This window comes from Sminthopsis crassicaudata, chromosome 2 (genome assembly GCF_048593235.1).
Source record: "Sminthopsis crassicaudata isolate SCR6 chromosome 2, ASM4859323v1, whole genome shotgun sequence".
Lineage (NCBI taxonomy): Eukaryota > Metazoa > Chordata > Mammalia > Dasyuromorphia > Dasyuridae > Sminthopsis > Sminthopsis crassicaudata.
This window is the reverse complement of record NC_133618.1, coordinates 573304752-573324805: the sequence shown is the minus strand read 5'-3', so window position 1 is coordinate 573324805 and position 20054 is coordinate 573304752. Positions and strand designations below refer to the sequence as shown.

At 32.9% G+C, this 20054-nt stretch overlaps 2 protein-coding genes across 2 annotated transcripts in view; one reads left to right on the top strand and one right to left on the bottom strand.

The window, feature by feature from the left end:
* EFL1 (elongation factor like GTPase 1) overlaps positions 1–20054 on the top strand; it is a 213218-nt gene that overhangs the window by 12211 nt on the left and 180953 nt on the right. The window contains exons 5-7 of the mRNA XM_074295259.1: positions 4566–4699; positions 8815–8952; positions 9723–9937. Of these exons, the coding sequence (XP_074151360.1) occupies positions 4566–4699; positions 8815–8952; positions 9723–9937 (487 nt within the window). The remainder of the gene's footprint in view (positions 1–4565; positions 4700–8814; positions 8953–9722; positions 9938–20054) is intronic.
* The window catches only part of SAXO2 (stabilizer of axonemal microtubules 2), a 91973-nt gene that overhangs the window by 45958 nt on the left and 25961 nt on the right, over positions 1–20054 (bottom strand). The window lies entirely within an intron of this gene.

The following is a 20054-nucleotide window of genomic DNA, read 5'->3' as shown; positions in this document are numbered from 1 at the left end:
AGTCTAATTCTTTTTGTGCAGCAAAATAACTTGATGGACATGTAAACATATATTGTATTTAACATGTACTTTAACATATTTAACATGTGTTTGTCTACCTGCCATCTGGGGGAGGAGGGTGGGAGAAAGGAGGGGAAAAATTAGAACAAAACTGTCAATGCTGAAAAATTACCCATGCATATATCTTGTAAATAAAAAGCTATTAAAAAAATTAAGTAGTGGTGGTTGACAACTATTTTAGTCATTTCACCCCATTTGAAATGAGGACCCTTCACCTCATCATTTTACTGGTCATATGGGAGATCTTTTGGCTGGTGTGTGTGACAAATGAACTTGCTCCTTAAATGATTCTCCATGGCTTACTGAAAGATCAGAGGACTCTTGGAGAAAAGTGCAAGATTCTTTTCTCTTAACAACTTTCTAATAGTAATAGAGAATCTCATCTGGAAGGTATTGCCTTTGGAGACAGGAGTTCCCCCTCCTCAGCTTAGTTGTTTTTCCTTTTGCCTCCAATGTTAAAATTGGCTGAATGCTTGTGATTAACTTGTTCCTTTGAAATAGAGAGTTTGTTCCAATAGAAGAGGGTAAAGATTTTTTTTTTAATTCTATAGGAATTAATGCAGTTAGTAGTAATTCTCAGGGTAGTCTTAGAAACCCCAACACAAATAGTTTAAGGTTTTGTCTCTCCCAAAATGCCTTCTGTATTTTAGGTGAGCCTGTTGTAGAAGAGAAGACACATACTGGTAATTAATAGTTTTTTTTTATTTTTTTATTTTTATTTAATTTTAATTTTATTTTATAATTATAACTTTTTTTTTTTTTACAGTACATATGCCAATAGTTTATTTTTATATTGTTATTGTTATTGTTGTTTTAATTAGGGAAAGGAGGGAGAAAGGGAAAGGATTTATTAAGGGCTTACTTTGTGCCAGGCACTATGCTAAGTATTTTACAAATATTATCTCATTTAGATCTCAAGGATGATAAATTATTAGAGCAAAGTTGTCAGTGAATGACCTGAATGAAAACACAATAAGCAGAGTTTGGATTTTTATTCTAGTTTTCCTGACTGTCGGTCCAGCATCCTTTCCATTCATTATACCACATATTTACCCTATGCACAAATAAACTTTAACTATAAATAACATTATTTAGTTTTCTGTGAATTGATGAAGGATAAAGTCCAATGAAGCAATTGGATAAGGAATTTTAACCCAAAAGTTTCACTAATTATGAAAGCTTGGGCAAGGTACTTAATTTTCATTGATTCCTTTATGTGGGTGACTTTTAAAATTTTGTATCCTTTTCCTTGAACTCTCTCCCAAACTCCAGTCTTATATTTCCAACAGTTGCTACACATCTCCTTCTCAAATTTAGAATGTCCAAATCAAAATTAGTATTGTTTCCTCACTTTCCATTCACCCAAATCTTAAACTAACTTACCCTCATTTGCCTTTAACAATTTTCAACTTGCCCTACTCCCAACTCCCTCCTTCTATTAGTGATATCCTTTTTTTCCTTTTTTTTTTTTTTTTTTTTTTTTTTTTTTTCCCATTTGAATTTTTGGTTGTTAACTTTGGCTTCTTTATAACACTCCATGGCCAATTTGTAGTCCAGTTTTATAGGTTTTACTCTTGTAGTATTTTTCATAACTTTCTGTGATTCCTGCTACTCACAGAATAAAATTCAGACTTTTCAGCATGACCTTCCTTTCCAATTTGAGGAGTTTTTTTCCAACCTTATCTCCCAGTACAGTACTATCTTATTTGAACCCTCCCTTATTGCTTAGTCAAATTTGGGTTAGCTGCTGCTCCTGCTGGGTCCTTTGCTTCATTTCTCTCTACTTTTTCCATACTGTTTCTTTTTGCTACAATTTCCTATTCTCTGGTTGTCTGCCTGTTCAAGTCTTGCCTGTCAAAACCTTAATCCCAGATGTCTCCTCTTCCATTTGTATTCTATTATGTCTCCCGATATAAAAGTTCCTTCAGAACCTCTTTGTATGCTTCTCTCATGATACTTATCATATTCTGCTTTGCATTGAAGATATTGTGTATATCTTTATTCTATACAACTTTAAAAAGTTGTATAGGTAAAGGATGAAGACTGTTTTATTTATTTTATGTATCCCAAAGTACCTGACATAATGCCTTTTATATAGGGGAATACCTGATAAATATTTATTGGGGTTCAGCACTTTGAACTAGTTCTTTCATCATGATTGTTTGGTCCCATTAAGCATCTATACTGTCAAGTCTATGTAGTGTGAATATCAAGTAATGAGACTGATTTTCTTGTGGTTTGTGGAATTTGTTATTATTTTGTAGTGTTGTCTAACAGCAGATCACATTTATATAGCACTTTTAAAGAAGTTTACAAATTGCTTGTACATATTTACTGGTATTTATTGATAGGATTGTTTGTTTTTTCTCATTAAGTCTGTCATTTCTATGTGAAAAATTCCCATTCTTATAATTACAGTATTAACTATTTTATTAAACTTTGAAAATCTTGTCTCATTTTTCTTCATATGAATACTCTGATTAGATACTAGACACCAGTTTTTTGGGGGTCATATTTTGAAATTGATATTAGGACTCATGTGTATGAATTACCTAAGTGTCTCTAGACAAATGGTTTTAAAATTTGAGAAATATATCACAAAATAGAAAAGCCATCCTGGCCATGAAGTAGTTAAACCATTTATTTGTATGTGGAGTGTCTGACCAATTACCTAGTTCTTCCTTAAAGAAGGATTAATCTTTTGTTGTTAAGTAGTTGCCCTAGGACCCCAGCAGGAATCACATAAAAATTCCTCCATTTCTGCAAATTGTTGAAAGTATGGAAAGAAAGTTACTTTTGTAGAGCTTATTCCTTTAGATCATTGTTTGGAGCATTGTATTTAAATATATTGAATCTGTCACTGGAATAGCATTATCTTTGGATTCAATTAAAATGTTATTATATGTTCCAAGTAAAGACATATTTCCTACTTTAAAAAAGGAATATATTATTTTGCTGTTAGAAGCCAAATATTGGAATCTGAACTAGCCACAATCAAAGCTTGGCCCAATAATGGGTAATGAGAATTTGTTGACAAGAGAAAAGATGGCCACATAAGACTACATATAAAAGTATTCTATATCATGTAAATGTAACAAAAGAATTAGAACAAGTCGATATGACATAGTAAATTGAAATGTAACTATGTTTATGTGCTCCTCATTATATAATATGATGCAGAATATGGAATTTTAAGCTTTGTAAAGCAACCTGGATTGCATTTACTTTTGTATTTCTAAGTGACTAATATGAAAAGGAATTATCTTTTTTTAAAAGGTAAAGTTTTCTTTAAAATTGTATGAATTTGACTAAATACGTAAATTTGATAGCAAATAATTTTATCCAATATGGTTTAAAGTGAATGAAAAGCCCAAAATACTACCTTGTGATATTATTATTTAGACCATGAGTATAAAATTAAATGATCAACTTTGCAAGCCATATGTGAAAATAAGTCATATTTTTGATGTTTCAATAAAATCTTGTGTTTTTTTTTCTTTTGGAGAAGATCCCTGAGAAAATAAATGAGAAGGTGTTAAGAGTGATATTGAAGAATTTAAGCTCTTCTAGTTTTATCATTAACTAGCTATGTGATATTGGACATTTCACCTTTCCTATGTGAGTGTCACTTCTCATTTGCATGAACAAAGATTGAAACTAGATAGTCTTGGAAGTCCCATCTCATGTTAAAATTATGATTCTGTGAATCTTATCTAATTTGTGAACCTTACCTAATGAAAAGCTATTATTTGGAGGTAGTTGCCTATCAGCTATGACACAGGAGCTGAGAGTAATGGGAACCTGCATATTTAGTTTCAGAGGAATGTTTTTTTCCCAGAGATTTACATGATCACCACTTCTCTTTTTGCTATGAAATTAAAGTTTTTATGCATGCTTAATTCTGTCTAAGGAACAAATATGATAATTGGCAATATGAAACTTGTTTGTAAAATAAACTTTTAAAAGTACAAATGATTTTTATCTCAAGTTGTTGGGTGCTGGAATCTGTTAAAAGCTTAAGACTGTTCTAAGATTTTGGTTTCCCCTTTATTTATTCTTTAGACTTGCTCCAAGTTTCAGACTTCATCTTTTTTATTTTAGGATAATTTTTATCAGGATGTTGATAGATTGCAATTTCACCTTATTTCTCTGCATTCCCTTTCCTTTCCAGTTTATCAATGGCCATTGAAGTTGTGAGGGACCAGATCTTTGTTTTCTTTTTAAGTTAAATTTGTCAGAATGTCAGGCAGGAACTTGCCTCATATGGGATGCTAGATGGATGGAAAGAGATCACTCCAACTATCTTTAAATCAAAAACTAGAAGTCTTCATGTGGAACAGAAGATGGCATTGAATTTGGGTGGGGATAGATCCTTAAGCTTTGATGTAGGACTTCTGTGAAATTCCTTTACTAAGGTGGAATTTCTTTGCTTTTGTGACTAAGCACACTTGTTGAAATCCTCTACATGTTTTCAAAGTATATATATTTTTAAAACTTGATTTCAGATGATCAGGAGTACCTCATTAATCTAATAGACTCCCCAGGACATGTGGATTTTTCCTCAGAAGTGTCGACTGCTGTCCGAATTTGTGATGGCTGCATCATTGTGGTGGATGCTGTGGAAGGAGTCTGCCCACAGGTAATGTACCGTGAGAAATTATGGCATTTACTGGGAATAGCTGAGGGAAATAATGAACCACTGGAAAAATCATAATAGTAACTGACTCACATTTATGTAGCATCTTAGAGCTTATGAAGTGCTTTCCTAACAACTTTGTGAACAAGGTAGTACAAGTTTTGCAACTCCAATTTTAAAGATGATGTAACTGAAACCCAAAGGGGTGAATTAATTTCCTCATGTTCACAGAGCTAATAAGTATCAGGCAAACAATTTTATCCAATATGATTTCACTCTTTTATTTTTTTATTTTTATTTTTTGCTAGATTATACATTTTAATGATCTGAACATATCTCTACATTATCTTTCCTAAAAATATGCAAAGGGAACGGTGATAAACTGGAACCTTTCCCAGTAAGATCAGGAGTAAAACAAGGTTGCCCACTATCACCATTACTATTCAACATTGTACTAGAAATGCTAGCCTCGGCAATAAGAGCCGAGAAAGAGATTCAAGGAATTAGAGTAGGTAATGAGGAAATCAAACTATCACTCTTTGCAGATGACATGATGGTATACTTAGAGAACCCCAAAGACTCTGCTAAAAAGCTATTAGAAATAATTCAGAACTTTAGCAAAGTTGCAGGATACAAAATAAATCCACATAAATCCTCAACATTTTTATACATTACCAACACAATCCAAGAGCAAGAGATACAAAGAGAAATTCCATTCAAAATAACGGATGATAGTATAAAATATTTGGGAATATATCTACCAAAGGAAAGTCAGGAATTATATGAGCAAAATTACGAAACACTTGCCACAAAAATAAAGTCAGATTTAAATAATTGGAAAGACATTGAGTGCTCTTAGATAGGCCTAGCAAATATAATTAAGATGACAATACTCTCTAAACTAATCTATTTATTTAGTGCTATACCAATCAGACTCCCAAGAAACTATTTTAATGACCTAGAAAAAATAACAACAAAATTCATATGGAAGAACAAAAGGTCGAGAATTTCAAGGGAAGTAATGAAAAAAAAAATAGGTCTAGCTATACCTGATCTAGAACTATATTATACAGCAGCAGTCACCAAAACCATCTGGTATTGGCTAAGAAATAGACTAGTTGATCAGTGGAATAGGTTAGGTTCACAGGGCAAGATAGTGAATAAAAATAGCAATCTAGTGTTTGACAAACCCAAAGATCCCAACTTCTGGGATAACAATTCATTATTTGACAAAAAATTAATATGGCAGAAACTAGGCATGGGCCCATATTTAACACCACATACTAAGATAAGATCAAAATGGGTCCAAGATTTAGGCATAAAGAACGAGATCATAAATAAATTAGAGGAACATAGGATAGTTTACCTCTCAGACTTGTGGAGAAGGAAGGAATTTGTGTTCAAAGGAGAACTAGAGATCATTATTGATCACAAAATAGAAAATTTTGATTACATCAAATTAAAAAGCTTTTGCACAAACAAAACTAATGCAAACAAGATTAGAAAGGAAGTAACAAATTGGGAAAACATTTTTACAGTTAAAGGTTCTGATAAAGGCCTCATCTCCAAAATATACAGAGAATTGACTCTGATTTATAAGAAATCAAGCCATTCTCCAGTTGATAAATGGTCAAAAGATATGAACAGACAGTTTTCAGATGATGAAATTGAAACTATTTCCACTCATATGAAAGAGTGTTCCAAATCACTATTGATCAGAGAAATGCAAATTAAGATTTCACTCTTTTAACACTAAGCCCAGGGCTCCTTTTAGTACCCTACATGTGCTTCCATCTGCTTTAAACTCTTAAGGATTAGCATGGTGTTCTGGATCAAATGTAGCATGTGTGTGTGTGTGTGTGTGTGTGTGTGTGTGTGTATAACATGTATAGAATATATATATAAATATAATATGTATGTAACTTGTATAGAAGATATGCACAAAATTTAATGTTAGAATTGAAAAGATTTTAAACATAATAGAAGAAGAATGAGGAAACTCATGTCCAATTAAATCCTGGACTTTAATTCCTATCATTATCTCCATTATTTTTCAGATGATGTTAGAGAAATAACTTATCTTACCCTGGGTAGAATTAAGAATCAGGTTTCCTGAGCCTCTATTTGCTCTTCTTCCCATTCTTCCTGACAAAGATTTAAAATCAAGGGGCAACTAGGTGGCACAGTGGATAGAGCACCAGCCCTGAAGTCAAGAGGACCTGAGTTCAAATTTGGTCTTAAACACTTAACACTTCCCAGCTATATGACCCTGGGCAAGTCACTTAACCCCAATTCTCTCAGGGGAAAAAATTTAAATAAAAGAAAAGGTAGTCAAAAAATTCATTTCCCACTCTAGTTGATTCTTAAGTCCTTGTCACATCCTCAAAGGAACTAAGCAACCATTCTGGAGAATGTGAAATTAGGGCTGCATGATGATGGGTCCTGCTTGCTACTTTGCTGCTATTGGTGTGGGTAGTCATCTTAAAGTGAAAGCCAATCTGGTAACTTTGCTGCTGAGCCTATTGCTTTGAAGATGGGAGGCAAAACCAAATCACTTGGGCATCTGATTAAGCAAGTTGTTTGTTTTCTTTATTTTTAATACAAGGTTATCTGCTTTTGTTTTTTTGTTTTGTTTTGTTTTGTTTTGTTTTGTTTTGTTTGTTTTTTGCTGAGGCAGTTGGGCAAATTTCCTGGGACAAATTAGTGACTTGTCCAGGGTCACACTTCTAGGAAATATTAAGTGTCTGAGATCAGATTTGAACTCAGGATCTCCTGACTTCAGGGCTGGTGGTCTATTCACTGTGTCATCTAGTTGCCCCATTAGCCTGTTTCTTGATAGGTATATTGACTCACAAATGTAAAATGACCAAAGAAGCTCAAGATTGCTTTTCCCTCCTTGAAAACACTGTATTTGTGGAATACCTCCTGTGTAGCTAGCCTTCTTACCTCTAGAGCAGAAAGTCTGGAGGCAAGAGAGACAGTTAAGAGGCCCTAGCCCTATTGAAAAGATAAGGTTTACTATTAGCAGAGTGACTGTGGACCTGAAAAGGAAGTTTCATGGATGGTACAAACCTTTCTGAAAAGGATGTATAAGTGGGATAACTGGGGTGAAATGCTAGGAAGAAAAAACAATGCACGATTTTGAATCTAGAAGAATAGTGAGCCCAGAAACACAAATGGAAACTTGATTTTTCAGCTCTGAGTTCAAGGTATAGTGTAAATGTAAACCTGTGGAAATTGAGCCATGTTTCTGTTCTTGCTGCTTCATCCATTTCACTTTTCATTGATATAACTCAGTGGTCCAAAAACTTTTTAAATAGGGGACAGTTCACTGTCCCTCAGACTGTTGGAGGGCTAAACTATAGTAAAAACAAAAACTCATACTGTCTCTGCCCCTCAGCCCATTTGCCATAACCCGAGGGGCTGCAAAAACATTCTCGGCAGGCCGCATCTGGCCCCGAGTTTGAGAACCCCTGCTATAACTCCTTCAATGGTTTCTTCCAATTAATTGTACCCTGATTATCATCTCTCTTTTATTCTACAACTTCTGTCAGTAAAACTCATCAACTTTAGCTTTGTGCACTTAGTCTTTTCTCACTCAACTTTGAGACTATTGCTTTAATTGCATCAGGAAATTAGGCTTAGAATTGGATTTTGATTCAAAACCTGATTCTGCCACTTACTGTGGCCATCTCATTTAAAAACTGAGAATAATAATAAGAAAATATATTGTCTGCTTTATAGGTTGTTGTCAGGATCAAATAGGAAAATTTATACAAAAGCACTTTATAAACTATGAAGCATTTTATCACTGTAAGCAGCTGTTATTACTAGTGAAACATCTCTCTAACCCTTTTGTCCCCAAATTTGTCACTTCTTCTTATTTTATAGCTCAATATTTTAGCTGAATAATTTGAGTAATTTACCTTTCCAGCAAATGCCTAATGAATGACTCCATAATCCTATGTATTCTCACTAAGCATTGTATTTGCTGACTACTTATGTGTATTGGATTTTGATTTGATGGGAGGAACTTGGTTATTTTGCATTGAAAGTTTTCTTAATGCCATTTAATTCTGTCAAGACTTGAGCCGTATTTACTTGTGTGTTTTTATTAGACTCAAGCAGTTCTTCGACAAGCCTGGCTAGAAAACATCCGCCCTGTTCTAGTAATCAATAAAATAGATCGTTTGATTGTGGAACTTAAATTCACACCTCAGGAAGCATATTTTCATCTCAAGAATATCTTAGAGCAGGTACAGTATCAGATAATTCTTTTGTTATCAAACTGGGGAGGCCAGAGTAAACTTTGGTTTACTTTGATGTGATGAATGGCATAACTTCAGGAAAATTTAATGAAGCTTGCTTCTGAAAAGATCAGATTTTTGAATGTATTTATAGGTAACCACTACTGGGAAATTTTTGTCTCCTACTAATAGAAGGGTATATAATGTGAGAGAAGGCAGTAGAGTGGTGGGAAGATTTAAAATACATATTAAAATGTTTTGTATCATTCATTTAGCACAATACTTCTTGTATATAGTAAGTGATTAAACAGATACTTGTTTATTCACTAAACACCTTAAAATTTGCTATGAATAAAAGTTAAAAGGATCAAAACCAAACCAAATCCAAAAAAAAATATATATATATATATATATCTTTCTATGAGAGCTCCTGTTTGAGTATGTTGGGAAATAAAAATAAAAATTTGCTAGAGGATTTGACAGTGTATATTTGTAATTAAAATTACAAAGATGACTTTTCAGAATACTTCTGATTTGTCTTTACTCTGAACAATTCAAACTTGATAATATCTTATTCTAAGTAAGGTCAAGAATATCTTTGATAAAGTAAAGTGGACATACATTTTCTTCTTAAATTGAGTATAAATTGGCAGCACCCTTTGTTACTCCCAGAGTTAATTACCTGGAGTTAAGGAGTATATATCCCACAATAATTATCCCATAGTGTCCATTGCTTACCATTTGGATGACATTTTTTGTATTTTACCTGTCTTCCCTAGATTAATGCACTCACTGGGGCTCTTTTTACTTCTAAAGTCTTAGAAGAATGGGCCAAAAGAGAAACTGAATCCCAAGCAAGTTCAAATTCTGTACCAGGAGAGCAAGTTTATGACTGGAGTGCAGGCTTGGAGCACACAGATGATTCACACCTTTACTTCTCACCAGATCAGGGAAATGTGATATTTACAAGTGCAATAGATGGATGGGGCTTTGGGTAAGTCTGTTTGAATCCAGTAGAAGTTATAGTCATAAGAAAAATAAAGATTTTTCAACATTACTACTGTTACTCTATTTTCTGCCACACACCTGAAACAATATGGTATAGTGCAAAGAATGAGAAGAAACGTGGGTTAGAAAACTTAACTCTGAACAGTAGGTGTATAGCTATGGGCTAGCCAGTTTACATCTCTGGGGCTCAGTTTCTTAAATGTAAATTACTAATACCTACCTAAGAAAGTTGTAAGATGTGACATGTTGCATGTAAAGCACTGTATACTTATCAAAATTGTCATTATTATGCTAACGTTGATATTATATTATGAGTTAATCCTTTTACAATCCTTCTAAGGTAGAAAAGTTAATTCTCCTTGAACTCTTTCTTAATTTCATTTGTTAAAAGCTTTTGATTATTCAAGTTAATACAGGAAAGGAGGATGTTAGATAAAATGGATGATTATCCAAAAAAGACTTGATATTTGATTTTTTAATGCATCTTATAACTAAACCAAGTTATAATGCATTTTGAGTAATTATGTTTTCTTCAGCCAAATAGCAGAAGCATTAAATTACAAAGAATACAAATACACTGGGGAAAAAAAGGTTTTACAACATAGACGTTTTGAGGCATGTAGTCTATAAATATTTTGCTAATTTTAATTTTCATAATTTTATAAATTTGTTTTAATAAAAAATTTTTGAACACTTCCTATGCAAAGTGAAATGAATAATCCAGTGTTTATGCTTTTTTGGGTTCTTTATTATTTTGCCTTTCTTTGTTTTGACCTAGATTTTTGATATTTACCTTGTAGAATAAGGTTAGTAATGGCAAACTCTTTATACTTTTGTCCAACTCCTCTTCAAGTTTCCATACCGCACTATTCCAAACATTGCAGCCATCCAAAAAATTCCAAAACTTAAACAATATTTCAAAATAAGAATGTATACAAAAATTTTGAGAGCTTCTAGGGAAAAATACTCTTCTGGGTTCAAAGCACTTTTTTTTTTCCCTTGACAATTGATGGTAAAGAGCATATATATTCATCTTTGTTTCATAATCTTACAAAACTAGTCCTAATATTCTATAACATCAAAAAGATGAGTATTTACAATTTCTTAACTAAACTTAAATTAGATTGCCTTCCTGGAGCAGATTCATGTTTTTAGTAGAGGACAAGAGGGAGTGGGAGGAGTAGGATGAGAAGTAATAGGGAAAAATGAATACCAAGAACCTGGATGTGATAATATTTTCAGTAAACAATTCAGAATTGGTCTTCATATGGATAATTCTGGGCGGGCTGAGCTTCCCACTGCTCAAACTTCAGTATTTCTGTCTTTTCCATTACTTTAAAAAGTGAAGTAGGAATCTATTCCTACATATTCCTACAAATCTGAAATTGTCTGTGATTATGTATTAAGCTAGATAATATAGCCATTGTTATTTTTGAGAAATAATTTTTGTTTAATTTTTTGAGGAAAATTTTAATGAACAGCTTTTTTTTTTTTTTTTTTTTCCCCTGAGTAACTTCTGCCATTAGTAATTATTTAGTGGCAGTGAAAGGCATCATAAGAGATCTTGAAGTTAGAAAGTTAGGAAATTATTCTGCTTCTGCTATATACTGTGATCCTGACTAAGTCACAATTTCTCAGTGATGCGAACTTTTTATTTTAATAATATTTTATTTTCCCCCCAATTGCATGTGAAGATAATTTGTAACATTCATTTTAAAAATTTTGAATTCCAAATTTTCTTCTCCCTTCCTGTGTAAGCATTTTGAGATGGTAAGCATTTTGATATGGGTTATACATGTGCAATCATGCAAAATCATGACTACCATGGTAATCCTGCAATGGAAGGAGAAATAGACTTAAAGGGAAAAAAATCCCTGTGGGTAATTTTTTATTAACATATTGAGCAAAATAGCTATAGAAATACATTGGTAAGATATTGCCTTCATCAGAATTTCTATCAGTGAAATACAAGTTTGAAACAAATTGGACCAATAATGATGATAGATAGTACTATTACTTAACCAAAAAAAAAAAAAAAAAAAAAAAAAAGGCAGCAATCCAAGGTGGTATTGGCAGCTATCAATGCTCTGTCCTTCCCATCAGTGATTGAAATGAGAAAGATCTGGGCTTCTACAGACAGTTCTCTCCAGCAGACTGTGATCGAGAAGGGGCTATCCTACAGACTTTGAATGTATAATCTCTATAAGTCCAACATATAGAATCCCTCTCTCTTGAAGGTAGCACTCAAGCACCATAGTCTGCATGAAGCCTTTCCAGGCTCCCCTCAACTTTGAATGTTCCCTCCTCTCTGCAACTACCTCATTTAATTTCTTTGTAAATTCTTTATTTTTATTCATTTTATACTTATGCTGTGTGTGCTTATATATGTACTGGTTGTTTTCCCACTAGAATGTAAACTCTTTGTAAGTAGGATTGTCTTATTCTTTGTACTAGAATCCCCAGTTTCTGACATCATTGTGCCTAGCACACAGTAGGTTTTAAATAAACATTTGTTGATTGTTTCCTATTTACCACCTTGTCAGACATATTTCATTGCTATATAAAAGGACTAGTGATAGTTTTTTGGGGGAGGGCTTCCTGAAACATTTTGTATCTTGATTATGATATCTATTTCCTTAATTGAAGCCCCTCTATTCTGCAATACTTTATTATATCTAAAGTTCAGTTGGTTCTTTTAATAATTGTGAGTATTCTGCCAACTGGCCACAAGATGGGGATCTTGTCTTTTTCTTTCAAAGTTACTATTAATGTTTAGTTGAAATCTTCATTTATAAATGATGTAAAGATTATTTTGTCAGGGAGTCTTGTGGATAGAGAAAGAGCAATAAAGCAATAAGATGATGCCACTACCTGATTAAATGTAGCAGACTTATCTCTTTGAATTTTTTGGCTTTTTTTTTTTTTTTTAAATCCATCAATATAAGTTTCAATCAATAAATGAATATTACACATACTTAGTTATCAGTTTTGGATATCTTGTATTGGCTGTTTTCAAGAAGCTCAGGATCTGGTAATAAGGTTTCCATATGGGGAAAGTTGCATTTTTTTTTTTTTAATAGAAGAAATAGCAAGATAGAGGGATCTAAAATCTGATCATTGGGAGAGGATAAACAAAATAGAAAGAGAAGGTACAAAATTGAAAGAGAAGGTGAAAAATGACTGGAAATCCCATTGAAAGAAAAGAGCAGTGGGCAGTTTTTGTTTGCTTTCAGATTTTAGTAAGAAATTTCCAATTATATTAAGGATACTGTGTATAAATGGCCCCCAGCTTAGTCAACAGGTGTCTTCATTTGCCATGAGAGCTGCTATCAAGAGCGACAGACTACATGGAGGTTCTCATTTCCTTTAAGTATGTAGAAGAAGGGCAATTTTGCAATGACCAGATCAGTTGCTGTACTGATGTTTCATTATTGCCAAGTAACAAATAGATCAATAAGATATTGATTGGTTTACCTTTTAAAATAGTGAGGTAAAAGGGCTGGAGGAACTTTTCTTTATAGGTATCAGGGATAATTAAATATTCCTTGAAAGAAGTGCTTTTTGAGAAAATCAGTTTGGTTCATTTTTAAAGACACTTAAGATACAGAAACAAAAATGTAACATTTGCCACAATGAAGGAACATGTCTATCATGAAGCTATTATATTTACACCTGTATTCAGCATAAATGATCATTGGTGGAGGTAACTGTTGCCAGTATAAATCTTTCAAGTTCAGATATTAGAGTTAGGTACAACAAAGAAAGAACAGCAATAGAGGAGCAAAGATTTACAGGAAATAATATTTAAGGAGACCAAGCAATAAAATCCATGTCCTTCAATACACAGGTAAAAATACACCAAATATAGCAATAATAAAACAAGGACTAATCATCCTAATGTGAGAAGAAAATTTAGATCTAATAAATAACGTATCCTTAAGAGTAGGTAAAATGGGATTAATGTCTGGAATGTGACCAGAGAAGAGTATATCAGACTAAAAAGATACAGAATATATAAAAAGGGCAATGGGATAGAATTTTACATGTATGTTTAAATTTACAATTATATTTTTAGTTCCAAATTTCTCCTTCCCCTTTTCATTGAGAAAACAAAAATAGTATTGTATTTTCAGAAGATATGTTCTTGTGATAAAATCTAGCAATTGAAGAATATAGTAAGAAATCACTGGAGTAAAAATCAATGGAGGAAAAAAAGAATGTATATTCTTATCAGTGTGTAATGTAGACAACCTGAATAGAAGGAAATAGTTGTATTTAGGAAATCATATCAACCTGACATGGTATTGTAGACATAGGAATTTAAGCTGTCAGAATATCTACTGGAACTCTGTCAAATGGAGAAAGTCTGATACATTTTCATGTGCCTTTGTGATACTTCCTTAAAAGGTCAGGGAAGTAACTAAAACATCTACTTATTCCAAATCTGATTCTGACCACCAAATGACTTTTGAAATAGAACTTGAGATGAGAATCTTGAATGAAAATAACCATTCCATTTTATAATTTCTGATAGAGGAAGAGAGTCAATGAGCAAATAAGTCTGATGTGTACTGTAGATTTTGGGGAAAACAGATTTCAGAGGTTACAGGAAAAAAAATAAGCAGGATTTCAAGGATTCATTCTAGCGGGCAAGTCAGTTTAGGAAAAATTAGAAAATCATGAAGACAAAAAAGAGAGAATTGGGGAAGAAAAGAAGCTGCTGCTTAAAAATGGCTATGGGGCATTCATCCCTACAGTTAATGTTTATGATGGTGTGGCAATACAAGAAGTTTATGCACAGAAGTTTGAAGAAGATTGCAGTCAGGGAGAGTATGAGAGAATCCAAGTGTTATTAGTGTTATGTCAAGTTGTCAAGTCCAGAATCAACTAAGGGAAGGGGTAAGTGCTTAGAATAAGAGAGAGAGCTTTTAATTTATATTTAGGGACAAGAGAAAGGCCAAAGATAGTATCACTGCTAGTAGAAGATGGATTGGTAATGCACAATGAAAATAAGGTAAACTTACAATAATTAGAAAATCATAGCTTTAGAGGTATAAGGGACCTTAGAGGCTAGAGTTCAGCCCCTTCATTTTATAGGTGAAGAAACTTGGGGAACACTTTGCTAAATGAATTCATATACTTGAATGACTTATGTAAATGTTATCTGACTTCATGTGCTTAAATTTTATTCTCTCATTTTACAAATGAAGAAACAGGATTCCAAGGTATGTTAAAAGTTGGAAAAATGGATTATACTTGTTCTGCTTTATCCCCACAGGGCAAGACTGAAAACTGAATGGAGTTGAGGCATAGATTTAGAGATGACATGATAGAAAACTTAAATGATTTAAAAAGTGTAAAAGTTGAGTAGGTTACATTGAGAGGGAGGGAGTTTTATTCACTAGAACTTTGGATGTTGTAAAAGGATTTCCTTTCTGGATATATAGTATGTTGAACTAGATGTCCTCTGAGAACTCAATAATTCCACAATTCACTCATAAATGGTGTTGAGTTCTTGTTATTAAACATTCCTTAACATCATTCAGAGTCCTTTTTTCCCATAGGCTTTGTATCATCTTTTGCTTGAGGCTTTTTCAGAAAAATATATATTTCTGTATATATACATATACATATATATTTGTATAAATATACATATGTATAAATTTATATATATGTATATACATATATATCTATATAAATATATTAGTATAAAAGGTACATATACATGTATTTTACATATAAACATATGTCCACATATATACACATGTATGTATATATTTATACAATTTTAAATAAAATTTTTATATGTACTATGAAATATCAGTTAAGTTTGGGAAATGCTGTTTGTTTAATAATGGAAGATCATTTCTCTTCAAATTAGAATCACTGATAAATTCTTGACTTAGCCTTACTGAAATTTCATCTTTGAGAGAGTAGAGAATGAGATGAGGAAGTTAGTATTTTGCCCTTATTTCTAGTCATTGAAATAGAGTTCCTAGAAATCTAGCAGTGATAGAAACTTTGGGATAATGATGATGTCATTGAAGTTCATGATTACAAAGAAAGGAAACTTACAATTGTTATTAGACATGGTCGTAGGCTTTAGTAGGGAAAAAAGTAGGAACATGAATCTTTGGCTAGAAATTTTGAAAGAAAATATTTTTTCCATAAATTTAGGAGGCTCTAAAAAGTGAAATTTTGATAATATGATTGAAAATAATTCCAATTAGGGAAAAGTTGGAGAAAGTTATGTAAAATAATTTCTTTTGTGCTGCAAAAAATTTGCCTAACATTAGAAAAGACTTGTTCAAAAAAATTCACTTAAAAGTATAATAAAGTGCTAAGAACCCTAATAATATTAAGAATAGTGTTAGAATTAACCAAAATTTGCCAAAAATACTAAAGACAAATTAAAAATCCTTTTTTTGGAACAAGAACAGCAGGGAAGAGATTGTTTAGAAGAGATGGTGTAATATTAACAGATGACAAAAAGAAGCCAACTCTACTTATCTTTTCTTTCTATATTCTCTGGTTGGGAACAACATGGAAAGGGTATGGTGGGGGAAATCTTAAAAGTGGAATTGAAGCCTGAAATGGGTTAGGAGAAGAAAAAAGTAGAGGTAGATTCAAATGTATTAAGAGAGTCTGGGCCTAGACAAATTACATTCCAGGGTACTGAAATAACTTGTACATGTCAGAAAAACTCCTGTAGTAGTATGGAGAAATAATTGTGAGTGGGAGAGATGTCAGAGGACTAGAAATAAACAAATATTGTTAATGTGGTTGAAAAGGTGGATTACTAGAAACAATGGGCAAGCCTTATGTTGCTTCTGGCAAAAATCTAGATTATATTATGTTTGAAATCTATGTGAACATTTAAAAAAGAAAAAAATATGGATTAATTGAGAAGAAATCCCATATAACAGATCTAATTTCTTTTTATGTTAAGGTTACTAGACTGGTAGATTGGGAATGCCACAAACAGTTTATTTTGATTTTAGCAAGACATTTGACAGTCTCTTATGATACCTTGGTACAAGATGAAGAAATTAGGATGAATTAGCACCATTAGGTGGAGATATATATATGTAAGGTGCTAATTCACCCTGATTTTTAATATATATAATATATATATATATAAAATAGCGTTTTATTTACCAGATATATGCATAGGTAATTATACAGCACTGACAATTGCCAAGTCTTTTGTTCCAATTTTTCCCCTCCTTCCCCCCACCCCTCCCCTTGATGGCAGGTTGACCAATACATGTTAAATATGTTAAAGTATAAATTAAATACAATATATGTATACATGTCCAAATAGTTATTTTGCTATACAAAAAGAGTCAGACTTTGAAATAGTGTACACTTAGCCTGTGAAGGAAATTAAAAATGCAAGTGGACAAAAATAGAGGGATTAGGAATTCTATATATTGGTTCATAGTCATCTCGCAGAGTTCTTTCGCTGAGTATAGCTAGTTCAGTTCATTACTGCTCTATTGGAACTGATTTGGTTCATCTCATTGTTGGAGAGGGTCTTGTCCATCAAATTGATCATTATAAAGTATTGTTGTTGAAGTATATAATGATCTCTTGGTCTTGCTCATTTCACTCAGCATCAGTTCATGTAAGTCTCTCCAGGCCATTCTGAAATCATCCTGCTGGTCATTTCTTACAGAACAATAATATTCCATAATATTCATACCACAATTTATTCAGTCATTCTCCAATTGATGGGCATCCACTCAGTTTCCAATTTCTGGCCACTACGAAGAGGGCTGTCTGGGCTATATTTTTGACAAGAAAATGTTCAGAGGATAGTAACCAAGACAGTGAGAGCTCTGAAGACGAAAGATTTGAGAATTTGTCCTGTGAATACAGGTGTCTTTGTTTTACCTGCCTTGTCTTGTCTAGTTTGAATACTATGTCTGATGAACTGTTAAGAGAATTAATTGGTTATGGTTCCCAATTCAATAATAGATGATGGTCTACTCTTCTCAGAGGGAAAACAAAATTTTTATTTTTAGTGCTAACTAGTCTCTAAGAAAGAGTCCAAATCTCATGAACTTTAAGAACATTCAAGCTAAAAAGAACCTTAGATTTTATGCCCTATAAAATAATTAGGTGGCATAATTGATAGAGTTGGGTTTTGGACAATCTGAATTCAAATCTTCTTTCAGATTTGAACTGAGTTGAACTGAGTGACCCCTGTGCAAGGCAACTCAGCCTTGATTTCCTCATCTCCAAATTTGGGATTATAATACCATTTACTTCCTTTTTTTTTTTTTTTTTTTAACCTTTTTTACCATTTACTTCCTAAGTTTATTGAGTCAAAATGAGATAACACATGAAATAAACTTGATAATTTCTTTAAAAAGATTATATTCTCCATAATGGGAGCCAACACATGCAAGCATTTAAGGGCAATCACCAAGTTTGGGAGAAAATCCCTTCCTAGAGAAAAGTAGACAGAAGTAGAACATTTGATCCAAACTAATATCTATGAAAGACAAGGCCAGATTGGAAGCAGAATGTCTTAACAATGTTGGGTTATAAGGGGTTTAAAACAGAGATAGAAGCTGGAGGCAAGAAACAGGTTTTTGACTGCATAAAGTCAAGACCAGATACTAGGAGTATTCCCATTCTGTGTCCTCAAACCTGTGGGCTTTTATAGTGATATTGCCAATCTCTGCTTTGTAATGATGTGTTGTTATAAATCAGCCTCAGCATTAATCCTGCTTACACAGCCATTGCACCAGGCCACAGACCCAAGGATAGTAGTGATTTTAGTGAGGACACTTAGACCTAGTTGGGATGTAGTTTTTTTTTTACTTTTTTGTCAGTTAGTAGCAGGGCTATAGCAACAGTCTACATTTCCTGATTTCCAATCTAGTACTTTTTTCTATATTCTATGTAATTCATCTTTGTTTTTCTTATTAATATTGTTTTATTAGGAAAGGTTTTTGGGTGAACTAGGAATTGCTATGATACATACTTAGAAGTGCTCTAGTGTCTTTTTCCCCGCCCAGTGCAGGAACCTACTCTTGCACACCAATGACATAATTGCTGACCTATTTTAAACATCTTCCATGTGCTCATGGGAGGAGTGAATGAAGTTTGGATGGTTCTAATTTGATCAAGTGCTGAATTCAGTACATCTAGGATTCCCATATAAAATCCATGTGTTGAAAGGGTGCAGTCAAACTATATAAACAATTGTAGACACCAAGTGAATCATAAAAATCTAAGTTTCCCGCCTTTGATTTGCTTTCAGAAAATGCTAGCATCTTTTAAGACACTGTCTTGAGTGCCATGTTATTTGCAACATCACTTTTTAGAATGTTGTTTGGAAGAAGAATGTCTCTGGATTCCAAGGTCATATGCTCACAACTAACTTAGGTCTCTGAAGAAATAAAGTTGTCTGAGAAACAGGAATATTTCTTATTTCAGTCTGACGACGATAATTCAGCAATTGTACTCAGATTACCTAAATGAGCTCTATTTCTTCATTGAAAGTTGCATATGAATAAAAACTCATTATTTCTTATTTACTTTTTGAGGACCAGTAATTTATTCTTTAGAGGCAGTAGCAAAAAGTATACCTAAAAGAATGGAGGGCAGGAAACTTGAATAATATCTCCATCTAGCCATTAATGCACTATATAATCCTAGGGAAATGACTTCTTTTTGAGAATGTGATAACTACTTATGAAGCACTAATGATGGAAAATAGCATTTTGACTACTTTTTTTTTTTCAATTTCATATTTTTGTTCTGGAGACATTATCAAAGAGGACAATAGTACTTGCCATATTGAGGTCCTAGGTTTGCTGTCAAATTAAAATTAAATAAAGCACCTTCTAAAGCTATATCAATGGTATTTGCTGCTATTATTATTAGAGATGGTGACCATGGCTTATGAAAAGCTATGCTCATCAAATTTCATCTGTAGCATATCTAGAAATTTAGAAAGCCTTGTAGTACAGGCCAGGTAATGAATTGTATGTCCTCTATTTGACTGCTAGCCTTATTTCAAGGAAAATCGGTAGCAATGTTTTGGCCAAGTGATGAAATTTTTTTGGCCTCAGCAGTTCATAAATCCA